The sequence below is a fragment of the Dioscorea cayenensis genome, chromosome 20 (genome assembly GCF_009730915.1).
Source record: "Dioscorea cayenensis subsp. rotundata cultivar TDr96_F1 chromosome 20, TDr96_F1_v2_PseudoChromosome.rev07_lg8_w22 25.fasta, whole genome shotgun sequence".
NCBI lineage: Eukaryota > Viridiplantae > Streptophyta > Magnoliopsida > Dioscoreales > Dioscoreaceae > Dioscorea > Dioscorea cayenensis.
This window is the reverse complement of record NC_052490.1, coordinates 29871995-29893924: the sequence shown is the minus strand read 5'-3', so window position 1 is coordinate 29893924 and position 21930 is coordinate 29871995. Positions and strand designations below refer to the sequence as shown.

The 21930-nt window shown below is 34.0% G+C and overlaps 4 protein-coding genes across 5 annotated transcripts; 3 read left to right on the top strand and 1 right to left on the bottom strand.

The window, feature by feature from the left end:
- The first annotated feature begins 170 nt into the window (after positions 1 to 170).
- LOC120251807 (glucan endo-1,3-beta-glucosidase 13) lies at positions 171 to 2859 on the top strand. Of its 2 annotated transcripts, XM_039260460.1 has the most exons (4): positions 172 to 504; positions 945 to 2216; positions 2323 to 2353; positions 2443 to 2859. In XM_039260460.1, the coding sequence occupies exons 1-4, from the start codon at positions 456 to 458 to the stop codon at positions 2588 to 2590; spliced, it is 1500 nt and encodes a 499-aa protein (XP_039116394.1). In that variant the 5' UTR covers positions 172 to 455; the 3' UTR covers positions 2591 to 2859. The 2 variants fall into 2 exon arrangements, with proteins under 2 accessions (XP_039116395.1, XP_039116394.1); XM_039260461.1 differs by lacking the exon at positions 2443 to 2859 and having other exon boundaries at positions 171 to 504; positions 2323 to 2357.
- Positions 2860 to 3807: 948 nt separating this feature from the next.
- LOC120251771 (profilin-1) lies at positions 3808 to 5551 on the top strand. Its single transcript, XM_039260415.1, has 4 exons — positions 3808 to 3866; positions 3962 to 4130; positions 4839 to 4976; positions 5134 to 5551. The coding sequence occupies exons 2-4, from the start codon at positions 4008 to 4010 to the stop codon at positions 5266 to 5268; spliced, it is 396 nt and encodes a 131-aa protein (XP_039116349.1). The 5' UTR covers positions 3808 to 3866; positions 3962 to 4007; the 3' UTR covers positions 5269 to 5551.
- A 7028-nt stretch (positions 5552 to 12579) lies between these two features.
- On the top strand, positions 12580 to 14403 carry LOC120251516. Its single transcript, XM_039260058.1, has 2 exons — positions 12580 to 13588; positions 13686 to 14403. Exons 1-2 carry the CDS (start codon positions 12993 to 12995, stop codon positions 14368 to 14370), a joined length of 1281 nt encoding a protein of 426 aa, XP_039115992.1. The 5' UTR covers positions 12580 to 12992; the 3' UTR covers positions 14371 to 14403.
- A 94-nt stretch (positions 14404 to 14497) lies between these two features.
- On the bottom strand, positions 14498 to 20537 carry LOC120251515 (probable glutamate carboxypeptidase LAMP1). The gene is made up of 12 exons (XM_039260057.1): positions 19509 to 20537; positions 19319 to 19386; positions 17796 to 17877; positions 17573 to 17665; positions 17307 to 17459; positions 17002 to 17070; positions 16751 to 16838; positions 15814 to 15897; positions 15449 to 15537; positions 15103 to 15219; positions 14888 to 15028; positions 14498 to 14799 (listed from the first exon to the last, which is right to left on the bottom strand). Exons 1-12 carry the CDS (start codon positions 20508 to 20510, stop codon positions 14617 to 14619), a joined length of 2169 nt encoding a protein of 722 aa, XP_039115991.1. The 5' UTR covers positions 20511 to 20537; the 3' UTR covers positions 14498 to 14616.
- Positions 20538 to 21930: the final 1393 nt, after the last annotated feature.

Here is a 21930-nt window from a genome sequence, read left to right as displayed (position 1 = left end):
AAATAAAATAAAATAAAATTTAACATTATTAAAATGAATAATATTTTAAAAAAACATTGTAGTATTTTTTTTAAAAAAATAAAAATAAAAAAATAAAGGAGATCGTCCTGTGTTCCGAAGAAGACAAGCTTTGCTTTATTTTATATATGTCCTTACTTTGGTTTATGTGAGAAGCTATTTCTCAGCATGTCGGTCTCTAGGCTTTCTATTCTCTTCGCGGACTCCAAACCCTTCTCTTAATTCCATTTAATTAACTCCACTCTCAAGTCCGCTCACTGAGCTTCACTCCAGAGTCCAGACCAGGGACCAGCCTTTTTGTCTCCCTCTCCTCGACCTTCGAATCCAACGGGCATGGCTGACCATTCAAACTCTTTGCTCCTCCTTTGAGCTTCACCTTCTCCTTCTCCTTCTCCTTCTCTCTGATAGCTTATATCATCAGCTTTGCTTTGGTCTCCATGGCGACATTGCTCCCCTTGGCATTGCTCTTCTTTGCCCTCTCACCAGGTTCGTCGTCTTCTTCTTCTTCTTCTTCCTTTATTTTTGTGTTCTTTCTTCTAAAGTTTGCACCTTGAGTGGGTTTCTTTGTTGATCGATTAGGTTGTAGTTCTGGTGTTCGTATCGCATTTGCAGTACTTTATTTTTTGTAGTTTGATCCCAGATGGTTGTTCTTCGTTCTTATTTTCTCTAATTAGATTTATCTTTTGTGTTTTTGCTTAAAGTTGTGATTTTTTATTAATCTATTGTTTGTTTTAGCTTAAAGACATGATTTTTTTAAGGTCCCAGCTACTTTATACCCAAATGATGAAGTATTTAATGAAGAATGAGCACTCATCAAGCAACGCTTTTTCTTTTAATTAGTTTTTAATGTGATTCATTGCTTTAATTCTTTAGTTTAGTATCAAAATGTTAATGAGAATGGGATCTGAGAATGCTTGTTGGTATAGTGTTTTGTAGAGGAAGCACTATTGGTGTTTGTTATGGTCGTAATGCTGATGACCTCCCAACACCGGACAAAGTTGCGCAACTTGTTCAGCTTCACAATATCAAATATGTGAGAATTTATGATGCCAACATTCAGGTTCTTAAGGCTTTTGCTAATACTGGTGTTGAACTCATGATTGGTGTCGCGAACTCGGACTTGCTTCCGTTTTCGCAATACCAATCCAATGTGGATACCTGGCTCAAGAACAATATCCTTCCTTATTACCCTGCAACAATGATCACCTACATTACTGTCGGTGCTGAAGTCACTGAAACCACTGCTAATGTATCTGCAATGCTTGTGCCGGCAATGGTTAACGTGTTAAATGCGCTTAAGAAGGCGGGTTTGCATAAGAGGATCAAAGTGTCAACCACTCATTCCCTCGGGGTTATGTCTAGATCTTTTCCACCATCTGCTGGCGCTTTTAATAGCAAGTATGCTTTCTTTTTGAAGCCTTTGTTGGAGTTTCTGGTGGAGAATCAATCACCGTTTATGGTGGATATATATCCGTACTATGCCTATCGTGACTCTGCGAGTAATGTCTCTTTGAATTATGCTTTGTTTACTTCTTCTCAAGATGTCATTGATCCCAACACTGGTTTGGTTTATACCAACATGTTTGACGCTCAGTTGGACGCAATCTATTTTGCATTAATGGCCTTAAACTTCAAAACATTAAACATTATGGTTACTGAAACTGGGTGGCCTAGTAAAGGAGCTGCAAAGGAGACTGCTGCAACTCCAGATAATGCACAAACTTACAACACCAATTTGATTCGGCATGTCATCAATGATACTGGGACACCAGCAAAGCCAGGGGAGGAAATCGACGTCTATTTATTTTCTTTGTTCAATGAGAACAGGAAACCTGGGTTAGAATCTGAGCGCAACTGGGGGTTGTTTTATCCTGATCAGACCAGTGTTTACAGTCTTGATTGGACCGGGAGAGGGAATGTGGATGTTGTCACTGGCGCAAACGTTACAAGTTCTAATGGAACATGGTGCGTTGCATCGAGCACTGCATCAGAGTTGGATTTGCAGAATGCCTTGGATTGGGCTTGTGGTGCTGGAAATGTTGATTGTTCGGCTGTTCAGCCTAGTCAGCCTTGTTATCAACCAGATACTTTGGTCTCTCATGCATCCTATGCTTTTAATAGCTACTACCAAATGAATGGTGCTACAGATGTTGCCTGCAGCTTTGGAGGTACAGGGGTAAAGACCACACAAGACCCCAGTAAGTGCAGCATAGCATGCTTATTCTTAACGTAATCATTGTTTTAATCTCGTCCTTGGTCATTTGTTTGAATCTCTTCCTTGAAACATTTCCTAATTGTTTGCAGGCTATGATAACTGCATTTTTCCGACGGCCGGGTAAGTTAATGACACTAATTCATCAGTAATAATGTATGGTATTATTATTTTCCCCTCTCTTAATTTATGAGCTTCTTGTGCGGTGACAGTAAAACAAGCAGCGGCAGCAGCAGCATTAGCAGTTCTTCTCCAACCGCCGCACCTTCATCAATGGCACATGGCAACCGCCCGATGCTGGTTATTGAGGGCCTGCTTCTCATCATTTTCTTCATACTAAAACTATCATGCATCGCTTGATGGACCATGGGTGTTGGTTGAGCTCAGTTTGCCCATCGAACCAGTTTTTCCGGCTGAGAAGAGAAGATGATGACATTGTAATGGAGAGAGTTTGATCTTCATCGGAAGGGATGGCCTTTTTGAGTTGATGGCATTGTGGGAATGTTGTAGCTAGTTTTAGTTGTACATCCAATTTCTCATCAGACATTATATGTTGGTTAGTATGACTCCTTTGTAGAACTCTCATGTGAATTTGAAAATGGAAAAACTGGTTCTTTTCAGTTTGTTTATGTCCAGGTAATCCAAGAGCAAAGATTAGGGTTTATTGATAGCTTCAAAACCATGCTGATATTGTGATATCCTTTAGACAATGTTTTTGTTGACCTTGTTTAAAATTGGATAAATAAAAAAGTTTTTTTCAAACTCATTTGATAGCATTAGGTCATGTTAACTTCAGGATCCATCTATTACCATACATGTACCCAAAACAGGGGTTTATAAGTAAAATCTCCCTAAAATATATATATATATATATATATATATATATATATATATATATATATATATATATATGTATATAGACCATGAGCTCATAATTCAATGGTACAACTCCAATTGCATAAGATGATGAGATGATGATAGGGGATGCAAGATGAAGATAGGGGATTTTTATTGTTCCGAATTCAAGTTCTTCCTGTTGTAATAGGGTGATAAAAGGGTCCTCATGTGAGGTTGGGTTTGCAACATGAGCGCAGCGCTCTTGAGAGCGCTATGTTAAATGATCAATTATTGGTTCAACGCATTCTCATAGTGCATGGTTTATCTACATTTGTCAATATATATATATATATATATATATATATCTTAATAATACATAATATCACTCAAGTTAGTCAAATTGGAAACATTTGGATCACCAAAGTGATTTTGAATTCGAATTCTTGTATATATAAAAGAAAATACTTATTGAGATATCCATCTCTTTATAGGTTCCTAGTTCTTCAACCTAGAGTAATTTAGATCATGTGGTTTGTAGAAAACTAGTGGTTTAGAGAGGTAATATATATATATATATATAATAAAAATTATTTTATTATTTATTGTATATAAGAAAGAAAATCTTTTAGTGGATCTCGGGCCGAAGTTTAACATGGGCCAGGCCCACAACCCAGAAGCACTTGTGGTTCATACGTAATTTTATCAAATTCAGAGGGGAAAAAGTTAACAGTTCCTGAATACAAGGCTGGTTCGTTGGCTTTGCAGTTGAATGAGCGGTTGATCAACGTCCTTTGATCCGGTTTTAGCTCTTATTTTTTTATATATTTATATATATATATATGTTTATCTCTTTAATCTCCTTAGATTATCTATTAATCTTCAATCAAAATCTAGGTTTTCAGTGAAGAAGAAGAAGAAGAAGAAGAAGAAGGGCGGAGCAATGTCGTGGCAAACGTACGTTGATGATCACTTGATGTGCGACATTGAAGGTCAGAGACTCACCTCTGCGGCAATCATCGGCCAGGATGGCAGCATCTGGGCCCAGAGTGCCAATTTCCCTCAGGTATACCTCTTAATTTGATCTTGTGTGATGTACTCTGTGGTTTTGTTGTTTGATTGGGATGAAGCTTTCTGGTTTATTAATGGGATTGATTTGTTTGGAGATTAAGAATTTGGTTGCAAGTTTTGTGCTTTTATTGAGATGCTTTGGTTTGGAGAATGTGATTTGAATGAGTTTTGCAATTTGGATACACATTGATCATCAACTTTCCTTGAATGTTTGTTGTTAAGAAGCAAGAGATTGAGACATTTTGCATGAAATTGATCATTACTTTTATCTTTGTATAATTGTTTATGAGAAGCAAAGAAAAGCTTTTTTTTTTTTCCAAAAAAAAAAAGAAGAAGAGACAGAGATGAACAAAATTGAGACATTATTTTGTTCCTAATATTCAATTGGTAGAACATCAAAAGTTTCCAAACATTTGTCCCATTTGTCTAGCATAATTTCTATGTTTATTATCTGTTCATTGAACTACTATGATTCATTGATATGTGAATTCAAATCATTCCTTTAATATATCTATTCTCTTATCTGTTAATTGAGTTAATGTAATTAAGATGTTTGCTCATTTGCATTTCAACTGGCATATCACCATTTCTGAACTTCTTCTTGCATCTGTAACTAATAGAAACATTCCTTATAATTTTCCATATCATCTGCCAAGTACTTGGTTGTATAAAAATACTGTCTTTTTCATTGCACATTATGCAGTTTAAATCTGAGGAGATAACTGCTATTGTGAATGATTTTAATGAACCCGGTTCCCTTGCTCCGACCGGATTACATCTTGCTGGAACAAAATATATGGTGATCCAAGGAGAAGCTGGAGCTGTTATTCGTGGTAAAAAGGTAATCAATAAGAATTTACTCTCAATTTTGAACACTGTTATTTCACTTCATGGTGATAAATTTCAGTATTATAATGGCATTTGGTCAAACACTCATAAGTTTGAGTATTTTTTTGTTAACATCATCAATGTGACAAACATGATTGAATGTATAATAGGGATCAGGTGGTGTTACTGTAAAGAAAACAAACCAAGCTCTGATATTCGGTATTTATGATGAACCTATGGCTCCCGGTCAGTGCAACATGGTCGTCGAGAGGATGGGTGATTACCTCATTGATCAAGGCCTTTAGATTGCCAATGAATTCATGTTTCATTTTCTTCGGTCAGGGACTCTATTAATTACCTATTCTTTTCCCAGTTTCAGAGCTTGCAATTTTGCATGACCATTAACTGGTGTTATCTACATTTTGTGTCACCTAATAATTTTGGTGTTTTAGCTCATTTTGATCCTTTTTTAATGTTCTTAAACATTCATGGTCCCTTGCTCTCTGCAGAGTGACATGTTTATGCTTCTTTATTTTGCCAATTTTGTAACCTTTTGAACATAAATTTGCTTATTTATTTATTTGTTTATTTTAAAGTGTATTTGTTCTATAAAGCTTAGGATGAGCAGCTTCAAGTGCTTGCAAATTGCATGGCCACTGGCTTTGAATGGTTGGTTATTATCAGAAGCAAAAGTTACCATCTTAGCTCAATTAAATAACTTAAACAATGATTAACAATTTAAATTGTACTAAGCAACTTACATAATGGAGCTTTTTTTTTTTGTATGTATATCACTATTAGTGTCTATTTAATTCACGGATGAGAAAAACACCAGTATACAACATAAGTGGTTTTATGTTTGATGTTTAATGGCATTACAAATTTTTTTAATCGAACATATTGTGTTATAATTCGACAAAATTTTTATATGATGATTCCAAGTTATTAAAAAATAAATTCATGAAATTGTGTTATACCAAATTATCTCTTTTAGCGGAAAAAAATGTATTTCAAATAGTTGTGTTATACTACGGAACCCTTGATTAGGGAGAAATAGTTGTGTTATACCACGGAACCCTCGATTAGGGAGTGATTCACTCCCGCCTTTTCTTATTAGCTGTTGAAAACCTTTGACACCTTCTGGCATTCTTCGTCTTCCAGTTATGGAATCTTTCTTTTGTTCTTCTGTTTTTTGTTTGATTCTTTCTCTTCTTGAAAGTGCATCACTACTGGTGATATTTTTTTAATTTGTCTAGATCAGAGCTAGTACTTTGTCCTATCTGTTCTATCTTTTTTTTCTGTAGTTGGCTTGCTGGTTGAATAAAAGTGTGGTTTATCCACTTTTATTATATATATATATAGAAAATGTACCCTTAACATGTTGCATGAACTCCCCACTTTAGTTTGTGAAATTGTGGACCCATAATTGCATAAATAGTACTCAAATTATTAATTATGATACATTTGTGGTGACAAATGTCAATGTTCCAAATTGCATGTGTGTTTGTGTGGACATAAACAAGCTCATATGAGATTTATTTGATTAGCAACTTGATCAAAGACTTAAAAATTAAGTTGTGAACATCATTAAGATAGCAGGCATAATCCCCACCTCCTTTGATTCATTCTCTAAAGAGATCATGATATGTTTTTCTTAAATTATATAATGAGGTGGTGTTTGGTGTGTGTTTTAAATTGACTAAAATCCAAATCTTCTAATGAAATTTAATTAATTAAATAAATACTTTATTAATTAATGTTAAAGGCATGAATGCCTTTAATCTTTAAATTATCTATTTAAATTAATATAAGTTGATTAATTTGTGATCAATTTAAAACAAAGATATGATTTTCCATGAACACTCATAATTATTTTAACAAATTTAAATCCTCTTTGATCTAATTTTTAAAGTTGCATTTGTTGTTATTTTTTTGGATAAATAATATTTCAGTGAGTTTTTCATAACAAAAAAAAAAGGTTTATATATCATATCAAGAAAAGAGATAAATTTAATATTAACAGAGCCTAGACTGATTTTTTTAGTACTAGACGCATTATCAAATAATTACATCAAAGAACAATAAATATTAATAAAATATATTATAAATATATAAATAATATCACAAGAGTTCAAATAAGTTATAATGATATGATATCCATCTTATAAGATTTTTTTATTTAACAAACGTCGGTGTGTTAAAAAAAATGCATAGTTACAGTAGTTTAACCACTTAATTTATGTTTCTCACTGTACCATATATATATATATATATATCTAGGATAATATATTAAAACCTATAATATCATAATCATAAATCGACTCAAATGTAATTTTAGTGGTGAAAAATACAGTTTTTTCCGATCAAAAATAAATATTGAGTGAAAATCAATATATAATATCTAATTTTAAATCATGTCTACCCACTTAATGTTGAAGTGAACAACAACTGCACTATACCGTGGTTGTTTGTGTAAGATTATGGTATTATTTGGATTGGTTTATAAAAAAAAGTGTTTTTTGAGCTTTAGTAAAAAGTGCTTCCCGAAAACGCTTCTAAAAGAGTAAGTTAAAGACTTTTTAGTATTTTTCTCGTTTAAATTAACTTTTACGAAGTGACTGTAGTTTCACAAAAATAAGTTTAAAAACAACCTTTTTCATAGTTCTGGGCACGACTTTTTCAGCTAAAAACCTAAAAACAACCTTTTACACTGCTTTTTTTCGAAAAACCAATACAAATAACATTTTTGGAACCCAGACGTGCTTAACTTATAAAAAAGCACTTCTTAGTTTTTCAAAAACCAAATTAAACAAGACCTATATACAAGCTTTATCCACTTGTTTGGATTTCAATTTTTATTTATTTTTTTTTAATAACGAAAACTAAATGTGGGACTCGCATTTTATTAAATTATATTATATTATATATATATGAAGAAGGAAAAAAAGAAGCACATGCATGCGCAGAAGAAGGAAAAAGAAAGAGGTTGTTTGGGACAAAGGCACGTTGAGGCATACTGGATCTTGACTGGGATCTTTGAACGCATCTTAATTATAAGATGTGATTGATAAGTCATACTTTGTTTTCATCTAAGAAAAATTTTGGCCTTTTTTATTATATATATTATCATTTATTAATGAAATATAAATAGATTAAATTAATTTGGTACATATCATTAATATGTATAGATTTTTTTTTATTTTTATAATTATATACTAAAAAATATATAATTTCATATGTAAATTTGAAAGGAGAAACTTTACAAAAATCTACATGTAATGAAATTTCATTTTTTTGTAGGGATATAATTGAAAAATAAAACTAAATAATTATTATAAAATTTATTTATTGATTAATTATGTTTATTCCATACAATGCACCTGAAAACAATTGATGTTCTAAGCTTTTAAGCAACATGTAAATCTTCATTGGATTCTATGTTTATATTTTTGAAGATCCAAAATTATTATGATATTATTTTTATTAAAAAAATTCATGTTATTGTAGGATTTGGATGTTCCATTGTTAACTAACATTTCTTCATTGGATTCTTGTTAGTTATTCTTGGTTACAGACACTAAAAGTGCTTGGATTAAAGTATTCTTTCAATATTTTAATTACTTCACTAATTAATTGATTAATATTTTTTATGCATATGGTTTGATCCCTTTCATTGATGGCATTGTTATTTGTAAACTAATTTTTTTAAAAAAAAAACTTATATATTAAACATTACCATAATTATAATTATTATTATAAATTATTAAAATATTTAATAGAGTACGACATTTACTCAAACAATTTTCAAAGAATAAATAATATGTCAACCATTGGATAGCCCAATGGTATGACATCAAAGTGTAAGGGGAGATCATGGGTTCAAATCTCTCCCTCAACAATATTGCTCTCGCATCGCTTTATACTACTCGCTCACCCGGTATTCCTATATTATTCTTATAATCGCATATATATCAGTACATCCCAGGGTTTCAGATCTGCTTTAATCATCGATCTATTCATAAAAAGGCCTTTGTCAGCTATTATTCAAAAGAATAAATAATATATAAGAGTAACGATAAATATATAACTTCAGCTATTGCAATTTGAATAATTATGCCATGAAATGTCTAATTTCATCTTAAGAGACTAATCTTGACACTTAAAGCTACGGCAATACTTAATATTTATGTCATTCATTCTTGTGGATGTATTCACAATAATGGGACAAGTTCATCACTTTTAATTTTAATATTAAAATAAATTAATTACCAATATATATTAATATAGGATTTTAGTAATAAAAAACATAAATTCTTATTTAAATTTAAATCAATTTTATTCTAAATAATTAAAGTAAAATTTAAATTAAAACAAAAAAAAAAAAAATTCGTAAGCCATGATATTAGGTGGTAAAATCAAATCAGTAAAAAATTTAAATATATGTCGACTGCCTCTTAACTTATTGTCAGTGGCTTTTTTACATAAAATATTAGTTTGAGAAAAAACCTGGGGTGAGGATATCAATGAGTTGAGATATTAACTTTGCGTTTGTGCATATTTCTGACATTTCTTAAATGAAGGCACTTGTCTATAATTTGTCATATATATATATATATTAACACTAGAGTTTTATATTCAAATTAATATAAGAGGAGGGTGGCGGCAAGCAAGGTTCAGTGAAAGGCAATCAAAAATATTATTTGATAAGAATAAATAAATAAATAATATTTATAAATTGATTAAAAGTCACATAAGGCAAGAAACCAGCTATTAAAGAAGCCTTATAATATAATAATAAGCATCAATTTTTGTGATTATTTATGAACAATAATAAATCCTCACTTTTCCTATCGTGCAAATTACAAGAAAACTTTCCTTTGAATCCAATCTATTCTCTTTATTTATCATTGTACCTTCTTCTTCTTTTTAACTTATTTTATTTATTATTATTAATTTTTATTTAATTCATCACCAAATCTCTTTTTATAGCAAGTTGTGTGGATATGGACCATATATATTGGTGATAGATTACTTAAAATTGCATGTATATCTAACAATAAAACCTATGCTATGTATATCTCTCTATCCTACACACATTATTAAAATATATTATTAGATGTTAAATGACCAAAAAACCTGTACATATATGATATATCCCAAAAAAATTATTTGTAATTAAATGAATATGAATATATACCACTAAAAATATTAAACTATTTGTATTAATTACATCGAAATAAAATTTAATATTGTTAGGGTAGTTTAGGAATTTAAACATAATTATATTTTTATTATTTTACCAATCAAATTATGTGTAATTTATAATATATTTTCACAGTATACATATGATAGAGGGGTTTGTATGTAAACAAAACAAATTTTAATAGGTATATATGATATTTAGTTTTATTGGACATTTGTACACACAATAAGATGAATTTTCAAGAGTATACTGGTTTAAAAAAAAATTCTTAAAATTTTAAATCTACGTAAAAGTCAATTATTATATGAAAATCAGAAAAAAAAAATTTTCTTATGAGTATTACATTTCAACTAATTAATTAACAGTTGATTAGCAGAGCAAAAGTTTTGATCTAGAATTAGTGATATAATGAAACATATAGGATCAAAAATTAAAAAATTAAAATCTCTTGAAACCCCCCATTAAAGGTAGGGAAAGATGGTTAGTGGAAGGAGGGACTGATGTGTCATTTTATTTTATTTTATTTATTTTCAATTGTTATATTTTTTTTAATCAAATAGCTAATTAATAATTATTGGGATATATGAGATGAATAAAAAACCTTTTTTGATTGGATCAAAGTCAGATTGAAGAGAAAATTAATTAATTATTTATTTATTTTATGAATGGAGAAATTAAAAATTGTTGCCAGATTAGTTAGAATGTGCATATGAGACAACATAATCATTAAAACAAAATAAAATAAATCTGGTAATACCTACCAATAAGTTCACTATAAATGGTCAACTTTGACCACCAAACCATCAAACTGATCAAATACCATGTATACCCTCAAAATCAGATTTGTTAGCAACTTAGCATATATATATATATATATATATACCCCTCGCATATTATTAAAATATATTATAAATTATATAAATATTGATTTTTATGATAAAAAAATAATTTTTATTTAAAATCCTAAACCATGTTTTTAACGATGTCAATTTTTATTTAAATATAATGAATAAAACTATCTTAATTTCTTTTATAAGTATTCATACAATAACTTAATCGTCTTTGAAATTTTTAGGATCTAATTATAATGAATAAAAGAAAGAGGTTTTTTAGAAGTTCTTTTTTTTTTGGGATATATATAAAAAAATAATTAATTTAATAATTATTAGAAATTTTTAAAGATGTGTAAACACAATTTTTTTATTTAACATGTAATAATAAGTTTTAATGATGCAAAAGAACAATATAATTACAAACTAATAAAAGCTTAAGTGGTATAGATGGTATTTTACTTTACAGAGGTCAATACAATATAGTCGATCAGACAAATTTTAAGGGGTATATAAACAAAAAAAAAACCTAAAAAAAAATAATATGCTCTGCTAGTCTAATAAATGATAGAACTATAAAAAAAATTAAGAGGTATGTAGTATAATAGATATAGTTGGTGTAGTGTCTAATGAGTTTCTGATATATGTAATAAAAAAATATTAAAATATAACATTTTTTTCATAATATCCTTACTCTTTTCATAAAATTATTTATCTCAAACAAGTGTCAAAAATCCAATAATGAATTACACTAACTACGCCTATTGTATTTCACCTAAATTTTCACCAAAACTTAATATGTAACTTTTATTGCTACACTTGTATATTTTAAATTTTCAAATTATCCACTGAAAAGGCAATAATTTGTGAATAAAATTGTTTTATTATTCAAACTTAATGAGAAAAAATATATCAAATATATTGTCTTTAATATATTAGATAAATTTATTTAACTTATAAAAAAGACACCATATTAATTTAAGTGGTAAAAATTTGAATTATTTTACCAAATGGTTTGAGTTCAAAAGCAGTGAATCAAATATTAAAAAATAAAATAAAATGAGTAAAACAAGAAAGACTATTTTAAATAATTTAAACATGAAAGTGATATGGTTTTAGGTTTATACTTATAAACCGACAGTTATGATCTGAATATAATTTTTTTTTTCAATTCTGAATTTTCACTCATTTTTAATAAAATTTACAATTTATTACGTCATGAAAAAACGAAACTATTATAACCACTGTTTCTCTCTCTAAAGTTCATGCTCTCCCTAAAAAGATTTATTATTATCATTATTGTTATTGTAAAAAAAACTAAAAAATAAACAAAAAGAAATCCAGTTGAAATATATCTCTCAAATTGACTTCATCTAATCCATAACACAACATTCCAAAACACTGCACAACTCATCCAAATCTCTATCACGCCAGCCAAAAAAAATCATCATATTATCTATAAAATAAAAAAAAACTCTAATTTTAAAATTAAACATGAAAAATACAAATTATTAACCAAAATTTAATATTTTTTTAATATATATATATATATATATAATATATTAAAAAAAAAACATAATAAATATATAATGATGGTCCACCCAAAGCTCCCTCTCAATTGTTCACCCAAACCAACCATTGCACGTTCTCATGCTGGACACCAGCCCATTTCCAGCTATATCCTGGGCCCCACCTTCCTCTCTTCACAACCCTTTCCCATTCCTTCCACCAACCACAACTCGCTACGTCATACAATCATCCACGCGTCACCACGTCATTCATCCTTTCACACATTTCGCTGTTCAAGCAAATCACAGCTGATCACCTCAACGCCGACATCTCGAGAGAAGTCGAGTTCTTATTATTCTCTCCCTCTCTCACTGCAACAACAACAAAAACAACGACGACGACGACGACGACGGAGGATTCCCAAGCTTCATTCCTCTCAAACTCTTCTCTCTCTGTATTTCTCTAGAGGGAGGAAGGAAGGAAGGAGATGGATCCGTGTCCCTTTGTGCGCCTCATCGTTGAATCATTGGCGTTGAAGCTCCCTCCGGTGTCGAAGCCAGCAGGTCCCGGTGTGCACCCTTCCACGAACCCATGCTACTGTACCATAACCTTCCCAGAATGCCCCTCATCTTCCCGGTATGCCCCTCTACCGCTGGCATCCGACGAGAGTTCTCTAGACGCCGGGCACTCGTCTAAAGTGGTATTTAGTTTGGACCCAGCTGCTGTGCAGAGGCTGGAAGGGAAGCCAGCGTCGTCGGCGCTAACTGTGGCGGTGCACGTGGGGAAGAGGGGGAGCACGTGCGGGATGGGTGGTGGGAGAGTGTTGGGAAAGGTGAGGGTGGAGGTGGAGTTGGGGATGGCGGTGGTGAGGAGAGGGTGGGTTCCGGTGGGGACTTCCGGGGCATTGCTCCACGTCATCGTTAGGACTGAGCCAGACCCGCGCTTTGTGTTCCAGTTCGGTGGTGACCCGGAGTGTAGCCCCGTCGTTTTTCAGGTTCAACGTGGCGGTAATCCCGCCGTCCGCCAACCCGTTTTCAGTTGCCGCTTCTCCAATGATCGCCAGTGGAACACTACTAGATCCAGGTCCCTTTTTCTCATCTTTTTTTTTAATTATTTTTTTAAAAAAAAATTAAAGAACAATATATATATATATAATGGAAGTGTTTGTTATATGGTTTAGATCACTGCCAAATGAAGGAACATCAAGTGGAGGGAGTGTGAGAGCGTGGTTTAGTTCGCTGGGATCGTTTAGAGGAGACAAAGAGCAGCAGAGAAAGGAGCAGAGAAAGGGATGGATGGTGACCATACATGACCTTTCAGGGTCGCCGGTGGCGGCGGCGTCGATGGTGACACCGTTTGTGCCGTCGCCGGGGTCTGACCGTGTCTCGCGGTCAAACCCTGGGGCGTGGCTTATTCTCCAGCCGGACACTGGCTTCTCGGCTACTACTTGGAAGCCATGGGCCCGGCTTGAGGCATGGCGTGAGCGTGGCCCGGTTGACGCTTTAGGATTTAAGATCGAGCTCATCACTGACACTGGAGCCATTACCGTGGCTGAGTCATCGCTTAGTGTTCGGAAAGGTGGCCAGCTTTGCATTGACTCGAGCTTGAGCTTGAGCTTGAGCTTGAATGGAGATGGTGGGACGTGGGCGTGGCCGTTTCATGAAGGTTTCGTTATGGCTTCAAGTGTGGAAGGAGAGAGGAAGGTGGTGAGCCAGCCAATGGTGCAAGTCGGCGCAAGGAACGTGAACTGCATGGCTGACGTGGCACTCTTCATCGTACTCGCTGCTGCCGTTGATCTTAGCATGGACGCTTGTCAGTTGTTCTCGCACAAACTTAGGAGTGAGCTTTGCCAAATTCATTCTTGATTCTTCTCATTTTGGTATTTATTTTTTTTAAATTTTTTGCTATTATTATTTATTATTATTCGTTTGGTTGCCTCCGGTTTGATTTGGGGGGATTGGGAGGCAACTGGCACGCTTTTATTGTGTGTACAAAGATGAGGGTGTTAAATTTTGTCTGATTTGTTCCCTGCTTTTTTTCACGTGTTTATTGGGTAAATAAAGCTCTGCTCCACTTTACAGGTAATAGCAATAGCAGTAGTAGTAGTACTTTTATATTAAGTTACCATTGAGAACTTGAGATGCCTGAGTGATAGCCCTTGTGACTCTCCAGATTTCATGTTGTACAAAACGCCATGATTCTGCTGTGTTTGTCGTTTTAGCATTTTCAATAGCATCATCTATGCCTGGGAATGATTTAGAACCGTAGTCATCATGCTGTGAGGGTCCATATACCTATTGAATTTATCTCTTCATTAGACATTCTACACAAAAGGTTCATAAGATAAGGTAATAGGAGTGGTTCTTTAAGATAAATACTTACGAGATGCTTGTACCAAGTTCTTTGAAAGAGTCCATCTGGATCGGTAAATGCCCGCTCCGCCATCATCAACCGGTCATTTAGCTCTCTGACTTTCAGTGAATCTGTCCTCCAATTCGGAATCCAGGATTGGTCTTCCATGGCCTGCAGAAGGATTGTGTATTCATGCATTTGAATTTGAAGCTCATCTTAGTTAAGTTTTCAAGATCAGGGAATACCTTTATTTGCCTACGTATTTCGATGGCTGCCTTCTTTAGCTTTCCTATGGATTCATACAGAGGTGACAAACTTAAATCAGTCCCCAAGACTTCATCTTCTAATATCTCCACGCTCCGCTGCAACATGAAACATAGCTGCTAAGGTTTCATGTGTAAAAATTACGCAAATAGTTGTCTGAGTTTCACAAAAAAATAGATCTTTATGGTTCAAACGTATAAATGTATTAGCACATCAAATCACATGCACAGAAAATACGAAGTAGATGTTCTTGATTTAAGGCATTGAAGATAAATGTATATGTATATAAATGTTTGTGCATCTAAATAGAGATATGACAATAGGAACCTGGAGTTCGGAAGCATAGTCAGTGTAGTCAAAAGGCAAGAATTTGTCATCTGCTAGTCTTAGAGCAATTAGTCCCCACACACTTGCAGCTGTAAGAGAATAATGAGTTCAAACTCAAAATAAATGTCGATAATCATTACAATCATTGAGAGCCTGCAGAAGGCAGATTTATAAGATTGACAGTGAAAAAGCTAAAGTTATATTTTATAAGTTTCAGATATTGTAGATGGTAGGCACACAGCAGGAATTGATGATTGTGGCTTTTAAAAAATATTGATACATAAGCTTTTATCAATTCGAGTAATGATAAATACAAAAATAAAATATCAAAGAGGATGCACTGTAAAGCAAATAATGATAAGTACCAGCGATGTGCCTTTGAAACATTGGATCTCCGAAATTTTTCATCCAAAGAAAATCATCATAAAGAGAATGGTAAACCGGGTACCCTGCAGTATACTTGGACAATCATCAGAGAGATCCAAACATATATAAAGACTACAAATAACTCTCAGTCTCTCAGTAAGATATAAACAAATCATATAATTAATGGCAACATAAAGCATTAGTTTTTTTCCCCCTATGCCAAGGGACACATAAAGCATGTATAAGTTTGACATTCAGGAGACACAGAGGATGTATGGATAGGTGATAGGGTTGGATTAGATTAAAGCATCAAAAAGCCTTAATCCCTCTCTTTATTCTTCTTTGGTGTCTTGGATACAAAGAAGGAATAAGAAGGAATAAAGAATGGCTGTTTGGGAGAGAAGTGAGATGGAGATTTGGATTAAGGAAACTTTTTCTTCAAATTTAATATTTTTACCATTCCTTCCACAAGAATGATATACAGTAAGGTCAAAAAATGGTTATAGTTATGATTGTCATTACCATTATATTAATATCAGCATAATTAATATATTATCATAAATGTCTTTATTATTACTAATAACAGTATTAGTATTTTAATTATTATAAATATTTTCATAACTGAATATGGTCAGGGAAACCTAGGATTCAGAATTCAAAAATCACTAACAAAGAACATCAGTCCTTTGGTCATTAATTAGCCAGTTATTTCGTATACACATAAAGTGACATTGATACCATAGAATCAAGTTTTACTTTCAAATTCCCACAACACATAGTGAATGACTCTGACAGTTGTTTACCAGGGGTCTTCATATCCTACCTTATACTTCACAACCTACTAAAGGAAATTTGCAGTTTCCAAAAATAAATATTGAAACTGACAAGCAAGCAAATAAGCATAAAACAAGATTAACAGAAAGGAACACAAAATACCTTCACCAAAGGTTATGTCAACAGAAGGAACTCCAACATGCTGGACAAAAGATGCAAAATCTGACCCACCACCACCTAATCTCCCAATCTTCAAGAAAAATAAGTTCAAATATTTAGGTCCTTGAGACATTCAATTTCTTGTCACTAATAAAATGGTAATGTTATGAGGAAAAGCTTCCAGAAAATAAACTTTTTTAAGGCGTTAGAACAATGTCATTTGCTTCAATAGAAGAATTTTAAGTGCTGCTTACTGAGGGAGATCCAGATAATGCTATCCATGATTCATAGAGTGTCCTTGAGGTGTTATCTGGGTCTTGAACCTGCATACATGTTGAAAAGAGGCCATCAGAATACATGCTTTGCATCCTGGAAGACTCAACCAGACTAACTTGGAGCCTGTATGTTCATATTAAACGTTAAAAGTGAAGTAATATCTTTCAGTGTATATGCTGTGAATCCACCAAGGGTTGTTTGATTGTATTACTATAATTGGAGCAGTCCAGATAACTTTGAGCAAGTCACTCAATAATCTGGAGTTGTTATGAAAGTTTGAAACCTTTTTAGTTGCTTCTCTGAGTAACTCATCAAGTTGTGGTGTTGCAGCTGCATAAAATCCAGGCCCAGCTACAGAACTGTCCACATTCAGATAAGCAACAGCCCTTGAGGCCAACATATCTCTATGCTCTTCGACCCACTCTGTCGATCCAATCTGCAAAAATTAGCAATACAATGAAGAAAAGATTTTATTTTGAGGGGAATCAGTAATAAATATATATTATAACACAGAGAGAGAGAGAGGGAGAGAGAGAGAGAGAGAGAGACCAAGCCATACTCTTCTGCATCCCAGTTACACAATATAATGGTTCGGCGAGGTCTCCAACCTCGTTTTTGCATCCTTGATAACCTTTGAGCTATCTATTTAACCAAAAAATCAAGAAAATGACCAACTTTAGTGAGTCCACGCAAAAGGATCAAATTCAGATGTTTTACTTGCAGGAATTCACCCATGTCATTTACAAACCAACATGTAATAAGCAATGATTACCTCAAGCAAAGCAGCAGTTCCACTATTGGGATCAACAGCCCCAAATGTCCATGCATCACGATGATTACCTAGAAGGACATACCTGCAAATATTAGGTGTATTAATTTCTATGAGCACCAACTTTTGGGTACAAGATTAATATGCACTTCTAAGCGGCATTAAAAGCAGACATAAATGAACTAGAAAGCTATGAAAACATACAGATACACCATCGCAAAGCCTAGTGCCATTTATAAATCCTGGTAGATAATTTATAGGCTCCTTTTTAAGGTAAAGAAATATAAACAGTAAAGTGCAAATATAAAGGCTTGTGTTGGCCAGTAAATTTGATTGATTGGGAAGCATACATGGCAGGGTCACTGGCAGACAAATGCAGGTGAGGAGTGTTTGTGTTACAATGGTCCCATGTTGAACCATCAAATTTGACACTTTGGGACACGTATAAGCATAACAGTATATGCTTTAATTGAAATAACTATATCATTTACAAAAGTTAGACAACTAGATCACGCATCTGCAGAATGAGTTTTACTATTCATCCAAACTACATAGATCAAAAGATTCAAAAAAAAGGTATAGCTAATGTAGGAAAGTCCAGTCCACCAAACCTCTAATCTTTGAAGAGGGCAAAAAAAATTTTAAGTGTTAGTTGCATTCAAAGGTCAGCATGACCAGCATCAAATCAACAAAATCTTAGCTCATGATATTAATAAATATTATATGATGTTACTTTGAATAGTAAATATTTGGAATTAGATAAATGATTAGGACCAACTGCCCAACTCTACGAACCTTATGGATTTTAATATACCACCTTGGTCAGGTTGTTGCTCATTAATTTCATTTATCTTCATTACCAGGCAACTGCATGGATGAATTATAATTCAATTTCTCTAAAAAAACCATTTCCTGATTTCATCAACCACTCAGAACATAAGGACACAATCCCAGCAACTTCTACACAAGCTGTTGTGGATTAATTCAATTCAAGTCCAACCAGATGTCTTATTTTCATATCATGCATAAATCTTATATCACACACACACACACACACACACACACACACATATATCAGCCAGACTGGAAAGGACATCCAATATTTATATGATACCACCACCTAAAACTTCCTAAGAGTTATATCCTTAGGTGTCACGTAAATTGAGCTCAAACAGCTTTCGGCTAAGCCATCACCTTACCAGGACCCACCGTCTTCTTCTCAGTCATATTCAACTTAATTACATGAAAAAGAAATCTTTTCCATGACCGCACCTTTCACTTTCACCATCAACACATAAAAGAACAAGATATGGGACCAAACTCCTTTTTTTGAGTGTTCCCTCTAACATATGGAACAAAAAAAACCAAGGGAATCTCCATGTCTTTTTCACTAATACATGATATCCACAAAACAGACGACACCTTGACAGTAACACAGCATTCTTAATTTCTCATTGATTAATGCCACAATTCAATAGGAAAGGAATTCACGGAAGTAAACAAAAAAACAGCAAATTGACACTCACCGATCAGGTTCTTCTTCCCCTTCGATCACTGCAAACACATTCTCAATGGTTGCCAGAGTTTCATTGCCCTGAGATTGAAAACTAATCACCATTGTCATCCAATTGGATAACTAAAGATCAGAACCACAATATGGGAAAACAAAAAGAGCAACCCAATGATTGAACAAAAAGGACCACTGGGACTACTTACAAAGTAACTCAAGTTCAGGAATCCGGGGCCAGGACCGATGTGGTAGACGGGGACCCCATCCACTCCCTGCCAATCATCGGGAGCCACCTGTCCTCCGATGCTCATCTGGATGGTCTCCCCGTCCCTCGCCGACACCGGCAGAGAGGGGATCGCCGGCATAAGCCCGGCGGCCACGGCCTCCTCCTTCCCTATCCTCTCGCACGAACCTTGCACGCTAGGCCATCCAATCGTCGTGGGATCGCCGAGCCCCCGCCATGTGCTCCCAACCTGAACCCCGGACGGCGGCATCCACTGCCCCTCCGGAACACACTTGCCTTCTTCTCCGCCGCCGTAGTCCTTCTTATCGGTGTAGATCACCGCCCCAGAAGCTCCGGCGTCCTGCGCGTTCTTCACAATGTCCCCGCGGTATATCTTACCGTACCTCGCTAGAACCACCGTCCCGGTGACATTCACCCCCATGGATTTCAAAATGGCGAAGTCTTCTGCGCGGCCGAATCCTGCGTAAACGGCGGGCCCGGTGGCCGTGCCGGTGAAGGCGTAGGCGTGGAAGGTGGGGACGACGTCGGTGATGGGGAACGGGTCGCCGGGGTAGGGTTCTTGAGTGAGATCGAAGGGGATGGAGGAGAGGGAGAGGGAGCGAGAGATGGGGTAGCTGAGGAGGACGTCGTAGAAGGAGGAGTGAGTGGGGAGGGAGAGAGAGGAGAGAGTGGAGATGACGTAGGAGGAGGCGACGGAGGCGGAAGGAGTTCCGGCGAGGTGGGGACGGAGGGTGAGGGCCTCGAGGTGGCGGGCGGCGGTGGCGTTGTCGGAGAGGGAGAGGAAGAGGGAGTGGTACGTGGATTTGGAGGGGAGGGTCAGAAGGAGGTGGAAGACGAGGGGAACGAAGGCAGCGAGCAGGATCAGCATCGGCGTAGGGGTTCGCCGCCGGGAAGCGACGGCGGCGACCGGAGACGGTGGCTCGAGAAGCGGGTTTTCTTCTTCTTGGTCTCGAGTTTTCCTCATTTCAAAATAATAATAATAATAATAATAATAATAATAATAATTTGAATTTTCAGTTTCGAATGTTTTAGAGATAGAGCGTGGAAGGGAGACGAACGAGCGAAAGAGCCTTTAAATATTGTGAGTTTTATTTTTTTTTTTAATTAGTTAAATTATATATATATAATATATATGCTCCATATTTTTTATTTTTTATTTTTTATTTTTTAAAAAAAGCAAGGTGTGGCTAGAGAGTTATCATAATGTTGAATTAATTACTGTGGTTTATCAACCCTAAAAATTTATTAATTTAGTCAAATTAAAATTTTACAATGGGTATATCTAAAAAATTTTCATAAATTAAATTGATACAATTAATCCCTTGCTATACAATTCTAGAGATGAATGAAATCATATTCTCGTAAATAAAAGAAAGTCTGTTATACTTTTCTCCGGGTTTTTACTTGTCTATTTAAAAAATTTATTAAATATTAAATATTATTTTTTAAAATTTACTACATTTGTGATTTTAATAAATTATATTAAATTACATGTTTTTAAAGTATATATCAAATAAAAGTAAATTTGAAAAATTAATTCAATTTTTTATAACATTTAACTTCGATTGATTCTCTTAACTCATGTGAATTAAATAAAATAGATAAATTTTAACAATCTAATGCGGTAGGTAGTGATTGATTTATTTAATTTCACTTGCTAATATTTGAGGAGCTCTGGCAATCTAAATGTTGAGATTTGTTTTTATAAATTGAGACAACATGTTTTTACTATTGGTGTTTGTAGCTCTTAGACTGAAAAAATTATAATAAAAAAATTTAACTAAAAACTAACAAGAGATGTTTTGAGTTCTCATGATCTCATGCAACTAATCTATTCTAAAATCTTCAATTTTTGTTTTCATTAGAAAATGAGACAACATATTTATACCGTTGGTGTTTGTAGCTCTTAGACTGAAAAAATTATAATAAAAAGATTTAACTAAAAGCTGTCAAGAGAAATTTTGAGTTCTCAAGATCTCGTGCAACTAATCCATATGATAATAGTGAGATAAAAACTAACATGAGCCTAAGTTAGTAAGGAGCTAGAGTTATATTGTGATCGTCATGAAAAACTGACTCCATCTTTACTCGCATTCCAAAGAATACTATCGTCGTCTTACTTTTTTAATTCTACCGTAAAAAATACTTCTCTTGTTTTCTCCTTTCTACCATGTATTTTTGTAAATATTTGTCTTATTTTAAATTATGTGTAATTTATTTCTGTATTTAAAAAAAAAACAAAACAAAACAAGTGAGATTAAAGAGTGAGAAGAGAAAAAAAAATGAAGACATCCTCCTACTTGAGAATAAAGAGCATATAATATGATATGAGAATAAGAAGATAGACATGAGTGCTCATCCTATGCATCATAGTGGTAGTGGGA

What these genes read in the sequence shown, in the direction of transcription:
- LOC120251807 (XM_039260460.1), top strand. Translation starts at nt 456, where the DNA reads ATGGCGACATTGCTCCCCTTGGCATTGCTCTTCTTTGCCCTCTCACCA. An exon ending in CTTCTTTGCCCTCTCACCAG is followed by an intron (nt 505 to 944) that starts GTTCGTCGTCTT and finishes TTGTTGGTATAG; the next exon opens with TGTTTTGTAGAGGAAGCACT. An exon ending in AAAGACCACACAAGACCCCA is followed by an intron (nt 2,217 to 2,322) that starts GTAAGTGCAGCA and finishes AATTGTTTGCAG; the next exon opens with GCTATGATAACTGCATTTTT.
- LOC120251771 (XM_039260415.1), top strand. Translation starts at nt 4,008, where the DNA reads ATGTCGTGGCAAACGTACGTTGATGATCACTTGATGTGCGACATTGAA. An exon ending in AGAGTGCCAATTTCCCTCAG is followed by an intron (nt 4,131 to 4,838) that starts GTATACCTCTTA and finishes CACATTATGCAG; the next exon opens with TTTAAATCTGAGGAGATAAC. An exon ending in CTGTTATTCGTGGTAAAAAG is followed by an intron (nt 4,977 to 5,133) that starts GTAATCAATAAG and finishes AATGTATAATAG; the next exon opens with GGATCAGGTGGTGTTACTGT.
- LOC120251516 (XM_039260058.1), top strand. Translation starts at nt 12,993, where the DNA reads ATGGATCCGTGTCCCTTTGTGCGCCTCATCGTTGAATCATTGGCGTTG. An exon ending in TGGAACACTACTAGATCCAG is followed by an intron (nt 13,589 to 13,685) that starts GTCCCTTTTTCT and finishes TATATGGTTTAG; the next exon opens with ATCACTGCCAAATGAAGGAA.
- LOC120251515 (XM_039260057.1), bottom strand. Translation starts at nt 20,510, where the DNA reads ATGAGGAAAACTCGAGACCAAGAAGAAGAAAACCCGCTTCTCGAGCCA. An exon ending in CATTATCTGGATCTCCCTCA is followed by an intron (nt 16,839 to 17,001) that starts GTAAGCAGCACT and finishes TTTTTCTTGAAG; the next exon opens with ATTGGGAGATTAGGTGGTGG. An exon ending in ACTATGCTTCCGAACTCCAG is followed by an intron (nt 15,220 to 15,448) that starts GTTCCTATTGTC and finishes TTCATGTTGCAG; the next exon opens with CGGAGCGTGGAGATATTAGA.